At 40.7% G+C, this 22,023-nt stretch overlaps 1 protein-coding gene and 2 long non-coding RNA genes across 4 annotated transcripts in view; 2 read left to right on the top strand and 1 right to left on the bottom strand.

Annotated features, from left to right (window-relative positions):
- Positions 1–1,550: 1,550 nt before the first annotated feature.
- Positions 1,551–5,296, top strand: LOC109201178 (uncharacterized). 2 transcript variants are annotated; one of them, XR_002061194.2, is made up of 4 exons: positions 1,551–1,640; positions 1,813–1,899; positions 2,405–2,491; positions 4,155–5,296. It is a non-coding gene; the product is annotated as an uncharacterized LOC109201178 (long non-coding RNA). The 2 variants fall into 2 exon arrangements; XR_002061193.2 differs by having other exon boundaries at positions 1,551–1,899.
- A 3,025-nt stretch (positions 5,297–8,321) lies between these two features.
- Positions 8,322–12,389, top strand: LOC109201179 (uncharacterized). Its single transcript, XM_025903677.1, has 3 exons — positions 8,322–8,441; positions 9,419–9,766; positions 10,003–12,389. The coding sequence occupies exons 1-3, from the start codon at positions 8,384–8,386 to the stop codon at positions 10,224–10,226; spliced, it is 630 nt and encodes a 209-aa protein (XP_025759462.1). The 5' UTR covers positions 8,322–8,383; the 3' UTR covers positions 10,227–12,389.
- A 131-nt stretch (positions 12,390–12,520) lies between these two features.
- Positions 12,521–22,023, bottom strand: part of LOC112844204 (uncharacterized) — a 30,757-nt gene continuing 21,254 nt past the window's right edge. Inside the window, exon 3 of the long non-coding RNA XR_003216932.1 lies at positions 12,521–12,655. This is a non-coding gene — a long non-coding RNA (uncharacterized LOC112844204). The remainder of the gene's footprint in view (positions 12,656–22,023) is intronic.

Here is a 22,023-nt window from a genome sequence, read left to right as displayed (position 1 = left end):
TGAGTTGTAATCATCCACTTAACAAAGCATCACTCAAAAGCTGAGATCTCACAGATTCCAAAACTGCAAGTTTCATCCAACTCCGACCAAAATTCACCCAACCAGCCATAAAAACAGACCCCAAATATGCATAGCGTTCGATGAAATATAACTTAAAATCGAACTTACCATGTCCGTATTTTCCAATGTATAAACATCAATTTGGGAAGTTCAATCCTTTCTGCTGTTCAGTACCTAAAAAATTTTTTTAATCTGACAGACGATGGCAAAATGTGGCAAATTGCAAAACACCTGTCTATCTATTTGTTAAAAGTGCTGTAAACTTTCACTGTTTTACTTCAGAAGGATAAGTCGTTTGCTCAGACAATGTTCATATGTCGATTACTGGTTTTCTGGAGTTAAATGTCAACCGGAGCATATTTTCAAAGTGATTATGCAATAGAACCAAAAAATAGGCAACAAGGAACATTTGGAGCAAAACATTTGGCCACATTTAGGAGTTACAGTCAAGTGTAATCTGCATGTACACAAAGAAATAAAAAGGAAATACAACTTAGAATGAACACTGTACATGCTGTTGGATGATGCTGGACTAATACTTGGCCCCTCTTTGAATACTGTCGCCCCTTGATGTCCCCATACTCAGAAAAATCCTAGATCCACTACTGGTTTGTTCACATGTTGCTGCATAGTTGAAGGTCTTCATTAAACCATTGCAAACAGGTGCATAACATTAATTTAAAGCATGTCAAAATTCTTCTTACTCTCAACATTTGGTGAATGTAAGACAGAAATCAGTCTTTAACACACAAAGACAAGTTTACATTCACACCTAAAGCCAAGTAAGAAACAGCATTTAACAAATTTCACAATATTAATGGTGTTGTGTATTTTAAATTGTGCATGTAAAACCTCAGCAACTACTTCCTCCTGTTGTTTCCTCTGAACACGTCTGTAGATAATCTTCACAGTGTTGATGATAGTGTCTGTATAGTCTATACAGTGTGAGTTGTTCTTCCGCTGTTAATTGTGAATGACAAAAAAAGAAACAAAAAACAAGCAGTTGGAGTTTCTCTGTAACAAATAAAATGACCACAGAGCTTCTGAAAGTGGCTGAAAGTCTATATACTGACTGAACTTTTACATAAATGCTGTCATGTTCTCTCTGTGTGTTTTATTGTAACACATTGTGTACAATCTACACATCAGTGAGAAGAGACAGCATGAGTTTTAAACAAACAGACATCAGACTAAAAACAGGTGCTTTATTGAAAGGAAATTAAGTCTACTTCTTACTTCTAAGTGAAAAGATACATTATTAGTTATTAACAAACAGATGAGACAAGTCTTTTAATGTATTTTCAATAAGAAATCAATAGATGGTCAAATGATTTGTATATAACAAGAGAATAGAAGTCTTTAATGACTCTTTCTCCATTAAATAGACACAGTGTCAATGACGTTATTAAAAATCTTCATGAAAATCATTTAGTAAACTTTAAATGGATCACATGCTTTTTCTGTGTGACAGAGTGATGATGATAGTGTGTATATAGTGTAACAAAGTGTGGGTCTATGTGGTACTTTGCAGTAAAATGTGTTTTCTTCTGGTGTTAATGATGAATCACCAGAAACAACAGGTGGGTGTTTGTCTGAGACAGATGAAGCAACCACAGGGCTTCTGAGACATGTTGGCAGTTTCTAAGAAATCTTTTCATGATCTTCTTCTTTTAACACACATCCTGAATACTGACAGCACTTTTATAAGCTTCACTCTGCACTGATGACCTCTGTATGTGTTTTATTGTGCAGGCTGTGATCCAGCTACGGTCTATTTATCAGTGAGAGCAGACAACATCAGTTGTCGACCAACAGACATCAGACCAAACAGGCCCAGAGGTACAGCTGCTCTTTACTTAGTAAAAAGAAATCAAGCATGTTCTTAAAAAAACATAATGTGAACAAGAACGAATGTGTAGTCAGAAAAGCACTTGTGTCCTTTATTTAAGTGTAAATGGTTTTACACACAGGACATGTACAATTTGTGCAAATGTTGTTTGTGTTTAAAACAGGCTCACCTATTCTTGATGCAGCCATTCACACTCACCGCACAATTACACAGCATGAACCTGTAGTATTTAATTTTTCAGATCAGGTTTACTGTACTTGTAGCTTAAAACTTTCACCGGTTGTGAATATGCAGCGATACGTAAATAGTAAAATAACAGTGTTTTCCCTCAGACACACAACTAGTATCTAAAGTCCTTTAAAGTTAACAGTGTTTTTTGTTTCTAAGAAATCTTTTCATGATCTTCTTCTTTTAACACACATCCTGAATACTGACAGCACTTTTATAAGCTTCACTATCTGCACTGATGATCTCTGTATGTGTTTTATTGTGCAGAGTGCGATCCAGCTACAATCTACTCATCAGTGAGAAGAGACAAGCTCACTCATGGACAAAGAGACATCAGACCAAACAGGCACAGAGGTACAGCGGCTCTTTATTCAAAGGAAATCAAGTCTACTTCCATCTGTTCTGTGTTATTTAGCCTAACTATAGCTACCACATTGCTTTACAGGTAAAGTAGATAGACGTACTTCACTGAACCTCCTATTGTTACTAATATTAAGTTTATTTAGTTAAGTTAATGAAATACTTCATGTTTTAGTTTTTTCACAAATACTCCAGACAGGACATCGTTTATAAGCAAACCTGTAACTCAGCTAAACCTCATAAATCATCTATGACATCGACGTCTGGATGTTAAACTTTATCGTAACATGTGGGTGAACAACCACGCTGATCGCTTTATTGATGCTGAAAGAATTTGGATGGTAACTCTAAAGCAGGAGTGGGGAACTCCAGGCCTCGAGGGCCGGTGTCCTGCAGGTTTTAGATCTCACCCTCGGTCATCAAACCTGAATCAAATGATTAGTTCATTACCAGGCCTCTGGAGAACTTCAAGACATGTTGAGGAGCTAATTTAGCCATTTAAATCAGCTGTGATGGATCAAGGACACATCTAAAACTTGCAGGACACCGGCCCTCAAGGCCTGGAGCTCGACACCCCTGCTAAAAAGTGTTTTTTTTTGTTTTGGGAACTGAAGGAAAATCTGTACTTTATGGTTTGATCAAGAGTTTTTAAAGTAAAAAACCAACAACATCAAACGTAATTCATAGTCTGGAAAATAAATGGTTGCCTAAAGTCCCGTCACACAGAAAAGGTAAATAATGTTTATTATAAATGCTTCGTATTATATAATGATGACCAAAAAGTTGACTAAATCTCTTGCTGTGGGCTGTGGGTAAGTTACTTTGCTGAATGATTAAGTTGAAGATAAATCTTCATGAAATGGTCTCATTGTTATTAACAGCACATAACAATATAAGAAATGAAGCTGAGGTTTCAGGGTTTATGCTCATATTTAATGGTTTGTGAGACCAACATTAGCATTCAGTGTGAGCACAGGAAGTCATGTGAACTTTGTGAAACGCTTTAAAGTGAAGGCAGGTGAAAGTATAAAACCGCAGGCTGTCAAAAAGGAGGCCGGAGTTCACTGCCTACTCATTCTTCACTCTTAACCAATTCTGCTTAATTCTCTTTAATCTCTTTTATTAAACAATCCGCTTTTCCCATTCTCATTCTCTGTTGCCTCTACGTGCGAATGGAAAAAAAGCACTGTATATGCGTGTTTTACCCGTATTCTATCGCAATATTTCATTTTCTTATCATTGCCTAACATTGTACCAGTATTACCGTGAACGGTATAACATGGCTCAGCCCTACTGCAAAGCTTAGTGAAGAACTTGCAATTTGAAAATATCCATGAGAGCAGGCTCAACAAACCTGCACACATCTAAAGAACTGCTCATCTGTCCCTGCAGCTGGAGGAGAGCTTGCCCTCACTCCTCCTGCTCCCATCCACTGACTCTGGTAAAGTGTCCTGTTCTGTACATTTGCAGCAGCATCTACTGCAGCCCAAACCAAACTCTCTTTCACACTAAAACCTTATTTGTGACAGTTTGGCTGTAAAACTTTTAATAAGAGTTTGTTGTTTCCTTGCTAAAGATCTGTTCTAAAAATAACCTTTACTGATCTTAACTGTGACTGGTCCCTTATTGTTTGAACTGTGTGTGTTTGTGTTTTCAGAGTTTCCATCTGACCAAAATGGCATCTACCCATGAAGTAATCCACCAGTCCAACCACTGGAATCCAGCTGCTGGTCCACACAGGCGCTCAGACTAGATTTTTATATATTCTGTTTGATCTTCTCATTAAACATATTCATATAACACATATTATAACTAATATTTGAATGTAATGTAATGCAGTGTATGGAAAACAATCAGTAACTTGCAGGACGGTGCTGCCCTCCCCACAGCAATGATCTCTGCAGATCTCTGTAAGAAACTTTGGTCTCACTTGTTCTTCTTGTGTGGTTCTCTGGGTTTCACAAATATCACTGAAGAAAAATGTGAGTCGTTGTGGCTGATTAAGATCTGAATAAAACCATAACCACAGATTAAAAGCAGCATGAGCATCACTGGAAACTTTTAAAACTTAAAGAGTTTTAAGAGATAAAGAGAAAAATCTCAGTTCATATGGTCCAGCCGAGCTTTAAAAGAAATGACTGTGTGTTTATCAATGTAAAATCTGCAGTGTTTATGTGTTTATGTACAGGGGAGCAGGAGCAGTATCACTAAGTTACTGTAAAAGTATCTTTAAGTCAATCACAATGATGATAATAATATTAATAATAACTTTATTTATAAAGCGCTTTCAAGCAAAGTGCTGTACAGCTATTTGGTAATAAAAACATAAATAAATAAAAGTGATACATAGCAATACAAGTTAAAAACACAATACAAGTTAAAAACAATAAGAATTTAAAAACTAAATGGCATAGAATTAAGACATGTAGGGTAGGGTGAACAAGCGGGTCTTCAACTTAGCTTTAAAAACCTTCACAGAGCATGCATGCCTAATATCTTGAGGGATGTTGTTCCACAAAAGTGGGGCATGAAAAGAAAAAGCACACTCTCCAATGGTCTTTTTTCTGATTTTAGAAACACTGTGTTGAATAAAAGTTTTGAGTTATGCTTATGATGAGATTTGAGAAATAATTTGTTTTGTCTGTTGGGGCCACCGTAGGGTCCAGCAAATCAGATTAAATATGTACACACACTCATGTTTATGTCAGTGTATCATCAAAAGTACAAAATATAAACCTGGATGTTTAGGAAGAGGGAGACGTTTTAGGAGCGACAGCGAGAGAGAGAGAGAGCTGTTCTGTTGAATGCAGAACAGCTGATTGTTCTGTAAATAGTTTGAAAAGGTTATAAAAAATAACAAATAACTTTATTTGCAAAACTTGTGCGTAGGATTTTAAAATTGATAATTCATATTTGCATTTAAAGTTATGAAATATGATTCATTAAACATGTTTGTGGATGTTACAGTAAAAATATAACCTTTTCTATTCGGATTTTGTTTTTTTGTCTGATTTTAGATCAATTGTGTTAATACAGTATGTCAAAATGAAAACATGACTGTAAATTCAGACATGTGAGGTTGTGCTGAAAAGGATGATACCAACAAGATGAAAGAAAAACAAACCCGATAGAAAGAAAAAAACGATCTGTCAACGTCTCATTCACCCAGCGGTGCAGAAAGAGTTAAATTACGTTCTCTACTGGAGTCCTACGTCATGTGACAAATATGGCCAATGTGATTGGCTGTGCCTTTCAGGGAGCTCTGTTTAGTTTTAGCAGCGGCAAGCCTGCGCTGCCAGGAGGAGAGGAGGATGGCAGCAAACAGGAAGAACCTGGATATAAGAAAGTATTTTTCAAAGAAACCTGTAAGTCACTTAAAGCCAAGTTCACTCATAAAATGTGTCCGTCATAATAACGTTACAGGCTATGCTAGGCCATACATGCCAACACTCCCGATTTTTCCGGGAGAATACTGATTTTCAGTGCCCCTCCCGAAAATCTCCCAGAGTCACCATTCTCCCCAATTTCTCCTGATTTTCCACCCGGACAACAAAATTGAAAAACCATATCCCAGATCGGCCCAGCCAATTCCAGTTTCCAACAATGGCTACTACACTGCAGCTACTTAGTTTTAATATTACTCTTATTACTCTTTCTGTCGCAAAATAAACTTTTAACATATTTTCAGGTGAGAATGTAGCTGTGTAAACCTCAAATATCTGTGTTATTGTACTTACATTATAATCAATCAGCTTCCCTTTGTCCACTTAAAATATGTTTTCAGAACTATTTTTGCATTTGTTGCAATTTCAGCTGTCCTCTTGGCCAGATTACTCTTAAAAGAGACATTTTTAATACATTTTTTAATGTATTTGACATATGTTTCACATATCATAGACCAAAAAAGTTATTTATAGCAGTTTAAATACAAGCAATCATTTTTTGGCACAACACCTGGTCCTCAGGTGGACGCAGACCCTGAATTTGGACACCCCCAGCCTGTTTCTGGCTGGACAATAATAATGGTGACATTTAACTTATTTTATCCGATAAATAAACACACACACACACACACACACACATACATGTAAAACAAATATGCCAGCAGTTCATCTCAGTTAACGAGAGGAGAAGGCATGTGTTTGGCTCCTTCACATAGTGGACATTGAGTTGTTGTGTGGGGCACCAGTAGTCCATGTCTGTTGCTGTAACAGTAGTTCATGTTTAGAATAAAAACTCCCAGCTCACTGATCTGATCGGGGCAATAGTGCCTAAAATGTTGGATAATTTTGCTGAGACATCTTTTACTTTGTTGTAATCTTAGATGGACAAAAACCAGCAGGTCATTCAGTGTTCCCTTAGTGCTAATGTGTCAGAGATGTTGGTGTACTATAACTGAAGTAATGTTGTTAAGTCCTTAAAGTCATATTCTTTTATTGTCATGACTGTATTTTTATTTTTGTATGATACCTGATTTATATGGAATATGGCTGAAGTAAACTAACGTCTAAAATCAGTCATTTATTTAATAGTAATTTAACATTATATAATTCACATATAAAACTATGAATTGTAATTTTAAATGGTTTAAAGGCATGTAGAATAGCATATGTAGGCAAGTATGTTTCTCCTTTTGTTATCAAGAAGCAAAGACAAAAAGGAAAAAAAAAAAAGAAACAGGGCAGGGTTCGATGGTTGAATCATCCGTCCCCACCAATGCCAAAACCAAAATCTACGCCCTTGCTCATTACACACCTGGATGCATGATGTGAACACAGCAGACGACCTGACAAGGAATGACTAAAAACACACAAACTAAATACACACAGGATGCTAATGAGGGAAGTGGGAACACATGGGGAAACAGCTGACACACATGAACATAACGACGTCACAAGGGGAGAGTAAAACTAAACACAGAACACAGGAACACAGGACCTCTTCAAAATAAAACAGGAAACATAAGACACACAGACATGAAACACATGAAGGGCAAAGGAGACTTAACAGGGGTTGAAAACACAAGGGAACTAATATGCAAATGAACATAGGAAACCTAATCAATTTAAGTTTATTTTAAAATTAATTTTTTAAATTATATTAAATTTAAGTCAAATGGAAGTGTTTCTAAAGTCATATACTGTAATGATATTTACATTATGAAAAGCTGAGTTTTACATATAAAATAAACTGACCAAAATCAACTCAAAATACTCTCACACACGACAGAACCTCCCCTTTAGAATCATCAGTGGTTTTCTATCTGTCACTGTCAAAACACTCCACAAATGCCGCGAAGGCTTCACTTCCTTATAAACTACTGAATCGCTTACGTTCCCAATGAACCTTCGGACGTCACTGATTACGTGACTCTGGCCAAACGAATCAAGCCTCGACACAGTGCTTCTGAAGCAGTGTGTTGGGTTTTTTTTTGGCACACGCACCGGAGCGTCAACTTCAAGAGGGCCATCACTAGTGCCAGGGATTTGAGGGAAATGTGTCAGAAAGACTCAGCTCTCTCTCTTTGTGGTCTCTCAAAAAGAGATACCTTTTTGTGAAAGAGACCACACTTCTCTTACAAAGAGGTCTCTCGGGGAGGCACAGTAAGCATACCTCCTCTTTCCCAGCAGCACTCCAAGTAACAGTCCTTAAAAAAAGAAAAGCAAAAGGACTGTAGAGGCATAAATCAGTTGCTCTGCTAACATCTGTTTTTTATTTTATTTTATTTTACTTTTATTGACTGACTTTAAATGAGCCCACGCCCACTCCATCCTTCCCAGTAACTCCTCCCAAGGAAACATTAAAATAAAGGAGCTGTTCTCAGATTCAGTGAATAAACACATCAACACAAAGGTCTAAACATCTGGAAAGTCCTGGAGGAAGAGAATGGCTGGACTCATCTGGATTCTGCTTTCTGCGTGCCTGCTGGGTTGTACCTCTCAGGGTAAGCTGTGGTCTGTGTACCAACTTTAATCAGTCTGCATGAAGTTGTAGGCTGTAATCAGTAATAAAAGTTTTAGGTGGAGTTTGTTCCATTATCTCAAGTGTACAATTACAATTCAACCACACAAACCTGGAGTAAGTCAAAGTTAACTAAATAAGGAATTTAGGAATTACAGACATTTTTATACACAGTTCCTCATTTTTCGATGGAGGACTGTGTATAAAAGTCCATTCATGGCCAGGTGACGTCTGCTCCCTTGTTATTTCATGACAAATGAAGCAGACATTGATTCAAAGTGTTGAAAATGGACTTCATAGTGAGCTCAGCAGCACCACAGAACCTGAAAGAAGATAACTAAAGTGCACAGCTGCAGACTTTTTCCATGGTTGAGACAAACGACTTCACAAAGTCTAACAAAGTCAAAAACACTCATGAGGAAGGAGGAGTATTATTATGAAGTCTAAAACCAAAAGATGCCCTTCATGATGGTAATACAGTCAAATTAAACCCTGTTTTAAATTCTTGAGGATGTTTCTTGGTTGTGAACTTTGAGTGTTCCTGACTTTTTTAGTTGTTCAGATCATAGAAATAATTCTGTTTATTTAATCAGGCATTTTAGATGTCTTCTTTGATTGGTCTATCGAACTGGTCAGTGGTTTTTTTTTTTAAAAAATAATCAAATTCTGAATTCTTTGCTCGATTTATTAATAATCTTGTTTTTCCTTTTTTTTGTTTTTTACACTCCTCAACATAGGAGAAACTTTTAAGGGCTTCAAGAAAAACACTTTTTAACAGTTAAATTAGTAAGTTTAAGGGGAAATACCCTGGATTGTCATTGAAACACACTATATTGTCCCAAATGCTGCTACCCAAGTGTTAACTGTACAGTCCATGTCCAGCGATTCTGATGTTTTCTGTGGAAGAAAATAGCTGTTTGAAACCTTTAACCTCTCTGCTCTGTATTGTTTCTCTTTCAGACATCACAGCTGAGTCTGGACAAGACGTCATTCTGACATGTCGAGCTCCAAACAACAACATCCAGACTGTGGAGTGGAGCAGAGCTGACCTGGGAGATGAATATGTCTTTTTGTATCGAGACGAGCTGTTTGTTACAGAAAACCAGCATCCATCTTTTAAGAACCGGGTGGATCTGCAGGACAGACAGATGAAGGATGGAGATGTGTCTCTGATTCTGAAGAATGTGACGATTAATGACACTGGAACATATGAGTGCAGTGTTAAGACAAAAACAAATCGCAGGAAGAGAGCAAATCTGGATAACAACATCATCAGCATGATCAGCCTGAGTGTTGTTGTTCCTCCAGGTGAGTGAGTAGAGTTGAGTGTGTGTGATCAGAGGTGAAGCTGCTTCCTGGTTGTTGATGTTTGTTTCTAAAGATGTTGTTGATGAGACTTTGTAGAAAGCAGCTGGTCTGAGTGATGTGATCAGAGTGCAGTAGATAATGTCTGACAGCAGTTTGAAGAGGAAATGGATTCTGTTCTGTTCTTCACTCATCACCTACCTGACAGCTGACACCTCACACCTGTTTCTCACCTGCAGGTCAGACAGGAGGACACACAGAGGGTGACTGCGTCGTACTGATCGCATGTCTGTTAGTTTCTGGTGTCTTTGTTGTCGCTGCTGTTGCTGGATTTGTGATCTACAGAAACCATAAAAAGGCAAAAGAAGTTCTTACTAAACTTCTAAACTCATCCAAATATCTCAGACCGCTTATCATTAAACAGTCTCCTGCTGCTGTTCCCACTTCCCAGTGTTGTCAGTGAACATACACAGCTGGAACTTCACAATGAAACTGATTTGTGAAATGTCACCGACAATTAAAACTCTTTGTTAAGAACACAGAGTATCTTTTTATAGTGTAATGGAGTTTAACTGTTGACCTAGTGTGTGAGAGCAAAGAAAACAGAGAATTTTGCTGTTTTATCATTTATTATCCAGTTATTGCTTCATCCAGATCACACAATATAAATCTGATTCTGAATCACTTTAACTAATCTCTCAGCATTATTACAATATTCTGCTCTTTACACTGGATGTCTTTGCTGCAGTGTTCAAATATTCAGCTTATTTTTACAACCTGTGCCTGTGCAGATATTATTTAGCAGTGACCTGCAGTTGTTCAGAAGCTCTAACTTGAACAAAAGTTAGAAAAAGTTTGTTTTTAATGTGACAGCTGCTGATTCGAGTCTGAAACTTGAACTTGATACACTTGAAGCTTTGCTGTCAAACAGCCTGATGGAGACGACGTGGAAATCGCTTCAGTTTGTTAACAGATTAAAGTGAAATTAATTAACTCGACTGACTCAACCATCACTCTTGGTTTGTGTTCAGCAGCAGAAATGTGAATTTCAGAGATCAGAAGATTAGAATCAACAATAAGAACTTTTATACATTTTAATAATAATAATAATAAGACATTTTATTTATAGGCGCCTTTAAGACTCTCAAGGTCACCTTACAATAGCACAAAAAGTTCTCTGAAAACAGACATACCTGTGACAGTGTGATACTCAGTTTACACTATGGTAATGTTAGAGCTGGGCTTTAACATTAATGTACTCCCTCAGCACTGAATCTATATGGCACTTAAAGCTTCAGCAAAAGTTACCATGCTGATTTATCCAGGTAAAGTCACAGCCGCTTTCCTGGTACTGAAAACTGACTATAAGCTAAGACAATATTTGCCAACTGATTAACCTCGCTAGTAGTACGCTCCTCAGCTGAACTAAGATAATAACAAATAGATAAAAAATCAAATCAAATCATGAAAATAAAAATAAAAATAAAGATAAAGGCAATGAAAAAACCTACTTACTCTTTCTGTGTTCCAGCCTCAGTAAATTTGACACATTAACATCTGCTGTAAAATGTATCTCACCAGTGTAAGCTTTTTTTTGATACCAAGATTGTTTACATGGACTTTTCTCCATTTATTTTGGGTTTGTCATTTTCAAAGAGGAAGCTCAGGCAGCCTCGTTGGGCTTAACAGGATAAACTTTAATCACGGAACTTTTGGAATAGGTGTTGGGATGAAACTCCATTAATTATAAATGTACCATGTGTGTTTTGGCAGTGCCAGGAGCTCTGCCATCTACTGTCATCTACAAGTATTGTATTGTACACAGGTATGAATAGACTCATGAGCCACAAAAGACTGAAGTGCAACCTGATCGACATTATTAATTTAAGGAAAGTATGAATCTAATGAGGACTTATGAACAACTGCTGTAGTCTGATCCTGTGACGTGTCTCTTTCATTGCTTGTTGTTTAGTAAAAAAAAAATGCTTGCATGTAAAACTCATAATCACAATAAAAGAATAAAAGCAGAAATGTGAAAATCATCTTCATCACTGTTGTTTCTGTTCTGGTTTCTTTCTTTCTGAAGAAGAAGATCTTCGTACATTTTTTGAACATCAAACATTGATTTCATTGTGACACATCTTTACCCTGCTATAAAAATCAGGTATGTAATCAGGCTTCATGTCAGTCGTCCACAGAATAAAGTCCTGATGTGTTTTTGTTTGTCTGTTTCTTTCAGGTTGAATTTAGCTCATCACCCTGTAACATTTAATGCTATGTGGGTGCACTCTGCAGCTCTGGCTGTTGCTGAGTGCAGTTTTTGACTGAGTGTGTATCAGAAAAAGAAGTTTTTAATTTTCTTATGTGTCAGGAACTGGCATCACCCTATGAAGCAGTATTGCTGCCATGCAGAGTAGAGTGTGCACAAGTCATTGTTAGTCAAATGAAATTTGTATATTATATTTACACTGGTCACTTTAAATCAGATCAGGGCTAGAGAAAAGTTTGAAACTCAGCAGTACACACTGTTCCTGTGTTTGTGATGTTTGGAGAATCATGTGAATGTTCACAATTAGAAATTCCCACCAATGACCACCTTAACTCAAAAACACACTGGAATTCTCAGACAACACTCCCTGACTGTTTATCAGGCGCCGTCTGTGTTCCATCACTGATCCCTTGTGGGCGGCACAGAGTCTCACTCGGCACATCACTAAGCTGGAGCTTGGCACGCCCTTGTTGGAGGAGGGCGCTTTTTCACCCCTCACTCTCTCGTTCCAACGCAGCTGCAGGATGAACAGGCAGAGCACGTCATTCTCCCTTGTTGTCCTCCTCAGCGTCTAATGCAGGGATCTTTCTTAACCTTTGTGGTATGATGCACAGTCCCACCTGCTAAATACACAGGAATTTTCTGTTAGCAGCTGCACAGTTCACACAATACTAATGTTTACTGTCAGACGCTCAGTAAACACCTCATTCCAACGTTTTATCCCTGGAATGTGAGTTTCTTCCCAGTCTGTACTGTTGCACTCACTTTAGTCACAGACCCAATCGTGTTATTTAGCTTTTAAAATAAAACTGTGTGAGATGCTGTCATGTATTTGACAAGGCAAGTTTGTTCCCATGCAATCTTTAATCAGACCCATATCATATTCAGATGAGGCCCACAGGCCATCAGGCACCTCTGCGAGCAGTGGATGAGAGGAGCCTGCGCGGGATGTGGCCTGCAATAAATAATGACAAACAGTTCAACTGAGTGAACACAGTGAACAGTATAGTAATAAACAGCATAACTGTTTTTCTAAGCATTTAATTTTTAGGGAGGACAACACTTTTGGGTGCTCCCTGACTTGCTGCCCAGGTCATCTCACCTGCAGTCAGCAGACCTAGCAAGGGAAATGTGTGGTGTGGATGCATCAATTATGAAAACTTTTTTTTTTTTTTAGTGAGCGAAATTGCAAGCACAGCAAATATAAAGCTCTAAAATATACAATTCACTGGTAGTTTATCATTTTCAACTCTGCTCTCCCCCTCATGTCTCTCATCAGGAGCCTGCGAAGCACTGTGAGAAGTGCAGTGAAAGCTGTCAGCAGCCAAAACAGGCATCTGGAGACACTTGAAACACTGGCCCTTCCTCATGGAGCTCATAGCTCACTCATGACCTGACCTGTATTTAGAAACACGTTTATAGTTTCTGATCTATCACTTCTTTCAGCATTCAAATTAAATAACTGCAAGTTACAATTACTTACATCCTGACAAAGCGTGGTACTCCTCAGTTAACAGAATAAATTGTAACTGTGTTTGAACTTCTGACCAACATAGCTGCAATACACACACATGTTTTTGGCTGGTAACAACTCACCATGTTAACACACAACAAGCTCCTGCTAGGCACAGCAGGAAGTGTGTAAAAAAAACATTTGTTTTCACATCATCACTTCTTGTGACAGTAAATAAAACAAATAAAAGAAGGATTCTATAACTAAACAAATGCCTTATAACGGTTATCGTATTTTAACCACTTTCTCCAGCTGGGTTACATAAAGTAAGTCACGTGCACGTACACATGTGCACATAAGCATACACATAAACAAAGACAGTAGAAAAACCCCAGAGCTCTACCTCATATATTCCCAAGTGACATTTGAGCAACTCAGTTTAGTTTAAATTATATAGTGTCTCAACAGACTTTAAATAGCAATATAAAAACCCCAGCAATCACATGATTCCCTACAGGATCAGTAAAAACTCCCTCATAAGTAAAACCACATCCAGAACCACCCAGGCTTTGGAAGTGAGGGAGACTGGCTGTGGGAGACAGAGACCATTTCCTGCTAAACAGATGTTTCTGAAGCAGCTGCTGCATCAGCCAGAAGAGAAAAACAAGAGTAATGTAGCTGTTTTCTATAGAACAGAGAGCTGTTGTATGATAACCCTTTAACATACAAAAGCCTGAACCATGAGATATTTGTCAGAAAATTCACAGTTTTTGTAATATGGAGTGTTTAATGACCATTCACAAAGGTTTTCAGAGGAAAATAAAATCACACTGAAGAAGTCTCATAAAGTCACAGAAACTCATGTATCAAGTATAACACACGTGGCTTTGAAAGGGTAAATCATTTTCTCACTGTTTAGACTGTTTACTTTACTCACATTTTCTAAATGGCTTAAATGTTTCTTCAACCCACAAAGGAAAGAAGAAAAATCTGTAGCTTTTACATAGTTCTTCCCCTGATCTTATCAACAATTCTACTTTTGATAGTTTCTTTAACCTCTTTAATTCTGTTGATATGAAACTATCTTTTATCATCGACTCTGGCCGCTGCTCCTGGTGATGCAGGGGTGTGTGGTTGCTTTGTTCTTGTCTCACTTTGAGCTTCGTTGTCCCAATTTTTTTTTTAAAGTCTGTGTATAGATGACCTTCAAATTGTATCATTTTGCTACATCCAGAATTTTTGTGCAATTCATTGCTCACGGTTCATCTAAAGAAAATATTATGCATCTGTTGTCATGTTTGATATCCTTAAATAATGGGAACAGTGATTTTGGGGAATAAAAGGGGAAGCTACTTCTCCCTGTGTGATTCATACATTTCTGTTGTGCTTCAGTGCGTTTTCCTGTGAACTGAAGACAGACGTGGTGCCACATACAGTCCACGTTAATAACTGCTTCATGAGTGAAATTCCTCCTTTCAGTGACTGTACAGGAGTTTAACTGCACTTACAAAAAAACAAAGTGCAGTTGCAGCAGTATATTGTTTTTTTCCACATGATAGAGATTTTACATGATATAGAAATGCATGACATAAATGTAAATGAAAAATTGTAAGAAATAAATATGAAATTATAGAAAACGTTTGATAGTTGTCTAATTACAGGACAGTCTGGACAATAAACTGAAAATTTTTGTTAATTAACAGAAAACTGCGTATTTTGATGATATTTTTATCATTTTTTGTGAACCCATTGTACAAAACTGTATGTAGTGTGCTGTGGGCACTGCTGCAGGACAAAAGTTTTTTGTTTTTCTTGGATCATCTATCAAAGGAAAACCGGAGATAAGAAGACAAACTATGAATTTTAGGGACTTTTGATCCATGTTCTGCTCCGACAGCTTTATTTAAATCCCAGAAAGTGGAGACGTCTGTCCCAGAGCTCCATTTCAGTGATTCTCTACATGTATCATGTGCTCACTCTATGGAAAGCTACTGGTGTTATTATGTAGCTGGAAGAGTAAAAAATGTGTGTGAGACGGAGAACAAGAGAACAAGTAGAAGAAGAAATTGTTCATTAAGTTACTTATGTAGTTTTTTCTGTGCCCTATTGTCTCTGTCTCCAAGTTTAGTACATAGTAAACAGACTGTAAACTCAGAGACTGCAGGCTGCATGAACCATATTTCACTCTCACCCAAACTTTGCAATCCACAGTTGTGCGGCCTGGTTCACAGCAATCATAAAAAAGAAACATGAATAAGATATTTGGGAGGGTCATAGGTCAGTACCAGGTAACCCATGAGGAACATACAGCGTCTATCCAGGAGCTGTGACTGAGACAAATCGTTCCCTCGCTCACCTGGAGACCGCTGGGAGCACTGTGAGAATCATGTTCTTTGATTTCTCCAGTGCCTTCAACACTATTCTTCCCTCGGTCCTGAAGGACAAGCTGGAGAACTCTGGAGTGGACCATCACCTCACTACCTGGATTTTGGACTACCTCACCGACCGACCACAGTATGTGAGGACTCAGGGCTGTGTGTCGGACAGGGTCGTCTGCAGTACGGGGGCCCCACAGGGAACGGTTCTGGCTCCATTCCTCTTCACCAGCTACACTGCAGACTTCTCCCACAACTCCACCCAGTGCTTCCTGCAGAAGTTCTCTGATGACTCTGCAATAGTCGGCCTCATCACTGATGGGGACGACAAGGAGTACAGAGAACTGACTCAAGACTTTGTGGACTGGTGCCAGCTGAACTACCTCCAGATCAATGCCAGTAAAACCAAGGAACTGGTGGTAGACTTCCGCAGGCACAAACATCCTCCACTGCAACCACTGAACATCCAAGGTATGGACATCGAGGCTGTGGACAGCTACAGGTACCTTGGTGTTCATCTGAACAACAAACTAGACTGGACTCATAACTCAGACGCCCTCTACAGGAAAGGGCAGAGCAGGCTGTACCTGCTGCGGAGACTCAGGTCGTTTGGAGTGGAGGGCCCACTCCTGAAGACCTTCTATGACTCTGTGGTGGCCTCAGCCATTTTTTATGGTGTGGTCTGCTGGGGAGGCAGCATCTCTGCTGGGGACAGGGAGAGACTGAACAGGCTGATCCAAAGGGCCAGCTCTGTTCTAGGATGCCCTCTGGACCCAGTGGAGGTGGTGAGTGACAGGAGAATGGTGGCTAAGCTGTCATCACTGTTGGACAACATCTCCCACCCCATGCATGAGACTCTGACAGCACTGAGCAGCTCCTTCAGTGGCTGCGGCACCCACGGTGTGGGACGGAGAGACTTCGCAGGTCTTTCCTCCCCACTGCTGTCAGACTCCACAACAAAGACTTCAACTGATCAAACACACACATCCACAAATGTGCAATAACACAAAGTGTTATTTTTTTTTGCATCTTTTCTGACAAAGTTGTACTTTTACTCAGTTGTATACAGCATTTGTATTCTATTTTTATCCTATTGTATATTTTATTCTATTTATTCTACTGTATATAGTATTTTATTTTATACTATTCTGTACTATTGTACAGTATTTTATTCTTATTGTATTATAATTTTTGCTATATAACTTTTGCACTGTCCACTTCCTGCTGTGACAAAACAAATTTCCCACATGTGGGACTAATAAAGGTTATCTTATCTTATCTTATCTTATCTTATCTTATCTTATCTTATATTATCTTAAGAAGAAAGTATATCTCACTTCCTCTTTCCCCTAAAGTAAAAGAGGTTCTTATCTTAAAATATTATTTTTGGTGCTGCTCATGGTTATCTACTGAACTGCCTCAAATTTATTAACACAATTTATTTATAAAACAAAGCAAGAAAAACCTTCTAAATAATCTTGGTCTAAAGTCGTCATCTACATGGTAGTATGGAGATGGTTTGAGAACAACTCTAGTTTAATCCAAACATTTTCTTGCCTTTGTTGATCGCTACTATAAAAATAGCTCTTGTGTTTTTAAACAGGTGAAAGATGAGCTTGTGCTTTCATTAATAAAATAAATAAATATTGTCTCATGTCGCCTGTATGTGGTGTTAAATAGGTTTATACTGCTGTACTTTAATGTCAGTGATAAGAGTGGTAGTTCAAAAGCCATTAATTTTATGAGGTGAGACTCACTGTGGAAAGTTTGAGAACCACTGATTTAGAGCTTTAAAGCTTTAAGAGTAAAGACGGGGAAAACCCCCAAAACAAAGGCTTTTCAACCGGGAAACTGCAGAATAAGTGGAAAATATTCCTGGGTTGTATTAAACAATCTGGCTGCTGCTGGCAAGAAGAGGACCCAAAAGCAGGACTTACATAGACAAAGAGGGTAAACTAAAAGAGGCAGATTTATTGTGCTGTAGCAAATTTTTAAAGCCAAAAAAACAAAAATGTGAAACTAGAAACTAAGAACAGGAAACTAGGAGTGAGGATGGCGAGGAACACAGAGGAAAACCACAGCACATAAGACAACACTACAACAGACACAGGGCTTAAATACAAGGAGGAAACACATGGGGAACACTGCAGGGAGAGGTTAACATAAAGAGACATGGAGGAAGGACTGAGGAGACAGAAGCTGTGTCCAAATTCATGGGCTGCATCCTCCTGAGGACCTGGCCTTCGCGGTCTACGTGGGACGGGTCCTCAGGAGGTCGGGTAGGCCGGAAGTAAACGGCTGTGAAATTGGACGGTCTAGCCTTCTTGATCTACTCCCGCCCTTAATTCAGAGTATTTCCGGTCGTCAGTGCCAAGGCACGAAAATCGAAAATGGACCCCGAAATCTTGCTCCGTTTTTTGTGTTCATTTTTAATTATCAACGAGCTAAAAAAACTGTGTCATGGTCGTCATCGCCGGCATGTTTTGTATTCTAGGCTCATCACAGAAAATCATATCCAGGTAAAACTATTAATCTAGACGCATTTAGGAATTACTTAGCATCAATCATCTTGCAGGCAGTTTGTGACCATCGGGGCTGCTTCATCGACACATACGTGGGCTGGACTGGGTCAGTGCATGATTCCAGGGTGCTCCGCCACAGCCCATTGTACAGTCAGTCAGTCTACCCTCCTCCAGGGCATTTCATCCTCTCAGATGGAGGGTACCCATGCCTCCAGCGTCCACTCCCCCTCATCACACCCTACAAGAGGCCAGTCCATGGTGTGGGAGCCCAGCGCTTTAACAGCCATCATTCCAGGGCACGCTCCATAATAGAGCGTGCTTTTGGGATGATGAAGAGCAGGTTCAGGGCCATCTTCCAGCAAGCGCTGGAGGTGCACCACACCTTTGTACCTCATGTAAGTGATGACCCAATGTCAAATTAATTGTGTATATATATATATATCTTCAATTCATGCTCGTGTTTATCCTATCAAAATTCCTTTTTGCCCAAAATCCTTCACTACAAGGAAGGATTTTGAGAGTAACGTATTCTGAATACTTTGGATTACTTAATATATTATCATGCTGTTTACAACTACGTGAATGTACTATTGCTGTGATTTATTACTGTTACTGAAGGTCCGCGGCTCCGAACAGTAGTAAAGGGACCTCTGGCTAATACGGTGGGTTCCGTGTCGGGCTGGTAGCCGAAAACTAGCTTTACTTTGTTGTCTGGGTCAACTTTGCTTGCCAGAGACAGAGAGAGGCGTTGAAAGGCTGCTCCAACGGAACTTATTTTTTCCGGAGGAAAACACGAACACAGTGTACAGTTGAGTCTTAATAGCTTACTTACAAATGGGCTCGTCAGGCACTCTTCTTAGCTGCAGTGGTTATTATTATATTTACATGCTTCCAGCTCCCGTTTTTGCTCCGTGACAGCTCGGACTTCCTTTCTCTCCCTCCCTCGCTCACAGACACATAACGTGTATGGTAGTCCATTCTCCCTGCAGCACGGACTACATTGCCCATGAGGCTACATTCTTTAGAGCTATGCCTGTAGCATTCTGCCTATTAGCTTAGCACAACAACAACAACAAAAAGGCGCTCTCTCACCCAGGAAACACGCAGAGAGAGAGCGCGTCACCCTGTAACCATGGCAACCGTAACGCTGCCGCCTGGAACAACATTACGTAGCTGTCAAACAAACCCAAACAGTCCTGACCCGCGACAATATGAAACAGGGAAGTACCGCAGTGTAATCCATTTATTTCAACAAAGTAACTGTATTCTGAATACCACCTTTTTAAACGGTAACTGTAACGGAATACAGTTACTCATATTTTGTATTCTGAATACGTAACGGCGGTACATGTATTCCGTTACTCCCCAACACTGATTATATATATATATATATATATCCTCGCAGATGGAGGGTACCCATGCCTCCAGCATCCACTCCCCCTCATCACACCCTACGAGAGGCCAGTCCAAGGTGTGGGAGCCCAGCGCTTTAACAGCCATATATATATATATATATATATATATATATGTACACAATTAATATATGTTCCTTCTTATATATATATATATATATACAGTGTTGGGAAGGTTACTTTTAAAATGTATTCCATTACAGAATACTGAATACATGCCCCAAAATGTATTGTGGCATGCAGAGGAATCTCAACAAAGAAGCTCTCAGAGAGACTGCAGTTCAGCCCCAAACTGGTAGGGGGAGCTCTTTATTAAAACACACACTCTGTACCACACTGTGCTTCAGAGGGTCAATATCCACAAGCCTGAACTCACTCATGGTACGACATTCTTTCATAAACAATAACTGTCATTGAACTCACTACAGCATAAACACAACACTCAATGTAACAGCCAAAAGAAACGTAAACATAAACAACAAAACAAGAACATTAACAGCAGCACATGTCCCAAGGCATGATGGGAGAGAACAGCCGCTCCCCCAACATGCCACACAGCCCCCACCTGAGTGGTTAGCTGTCCCCAGCAACCGGCATGTCCAAAGCAAAGTCTCTGAGGTGTTGGGGAAGGCGATGGTGTCGTTGAGGACGTTCTGTGGGTCCCCCAGCTGCCTCTGAGGCCAGGTTGGGGGCCTGCGGTTGAAGCTGGGGCCCTGGCTCCTCCCTGGGTGGACTCAAGGGCTGATAGGGTGCCAGGCGATCACGATGGAGTACGACCACCCTGTTCCGTTTGACCAGCCGCACCCTGTAGACCACGTCGGACAGCCTCTCGAGAACAGTGCAGGGTCCAACCCACTGGCTCATCAGTTTGGGGGAAAGCCCTTTCTTCCTCTCCGGGCTGTAGACCCACACATGCTGACCTGGCAAGAGCCCTTCACCCTTGCAGCGGGTATCATAAGCTCGCTTCTGCCGGGAACCTGCATCTCGGAGAGCCTGCCTGGTCAACTGGTGCACCTCCCGTAGCCGGGCGAGGAGGTTGTGGAGGTAGCCCAACCCGGGGTCCCCGCACACTTCCTGCTCGGGGGGTGATCCAAACACCAAGTCCACTGGGGTACGAAGCTCATGACCGAACATCAAGGCCGCTGGCGTGCACTTAGTAGATTCCTGGACTGCAGAACGGTAGGCCATTAGGACCAGGGGAAGGTGTTGGTCCCAGTCACGCTGCTGGCGGGAGGTCAGGATGGTAAGCTGGGTGGCCAGGGTGTGGTTGAAGCGTTCCACCAACCCATCACTTTGGGGGTGCAGTGGCGTCGTCCGGGTCTTCCTGATACCCAGCCGCTGACAGACCTCCTTGAACACCGCAGCCTCAAAATTCCGGCCCTGGTCGCTGTGCAGTTCCTCTGGTACTCCGAACCGGCAGAACATCTCGTTGACCAGACGCTCAGCGGTGGTAACAGCACTTTGGTCAGGGACTGCATAGGCCTCAGGCCACTTAGTGAAGTAGTCCATGGCAACCAGGACATAGCGGTTCCCCTGGTCTGTGGTGGGGAAGGGTCCCAGGATGTCCACACCAACCCGCTCCATGGGAGCCCCCACCTGATACTGCTGCAAGGGGGCATGAGAGCGTTGGGAAGGCCCTTTCTGAGCCGTGCAGGCATCGCACCGATGGACATGGAGTTCTACGTCCTGGCGACACCCGGGCCAGTAGAACCGAGACCGAAGTCGCCGCAGAGTCTTGGTTACTCCAAAGTGTCCTGCCCCCGCCGCCCCATGGACCAGCTGGAGGACCCTGGACCGCAACTGTTGAGGCACCAAGAGCTGGAAGACCTCACGGTGACCCCCAGGAGCCTGCCAGCGGCGATAGAGGAGGCCGTTTCGGCTTGTGAGGTTGGCCCATTGGGAGTAGAGAGCCTTGGTCTCGAGGTCCAGTGCAGATACTTCTGGCCATGATGGTCTCTGACCGGCCCCAATCCAACACTGAACCCGGGAAAGGGCAGGGTCTTGGTTCTGGTCGTGTTGCAGCCGTTGGGGATCCATGGCCTCCAGACCCTCGGTATCCCCTGCGGTGGACTGGGCCTGAAGACTGCTACAATGCCCACCCGGAACAGAGCCATTCTCATGGCCGCCCTGTGGTGACGCGATCACTGAAGTCATGCCCTCCCGGTCCTCCAAGCGTTGGCAGTACCTGCACTGGTTTTCCTCACAAGGGCGTCGGGAGAGGGCATCTGC

This window comes from Oreochromis niloticus, linkage group LG3, assembly GCF_001858045.2.
Source record: "Oreochromis niloticus isolate F11D_XX linkage group LG3, O_niloticus_UMD_NMBU, whole genome shotgun sequence".
Taxonomy (NCBI): domain Eukaryota; kingdom Metazoa; phylum Chordata; class Actinopteri; order Cichliformes; family Cichlidae; genus Oreochromis; species Oreochromis niloticus.
Note: the sequence above shows the minus strand (reverse complement) of the source record. Positions and strands in the feature narration are given on the sequence as shown.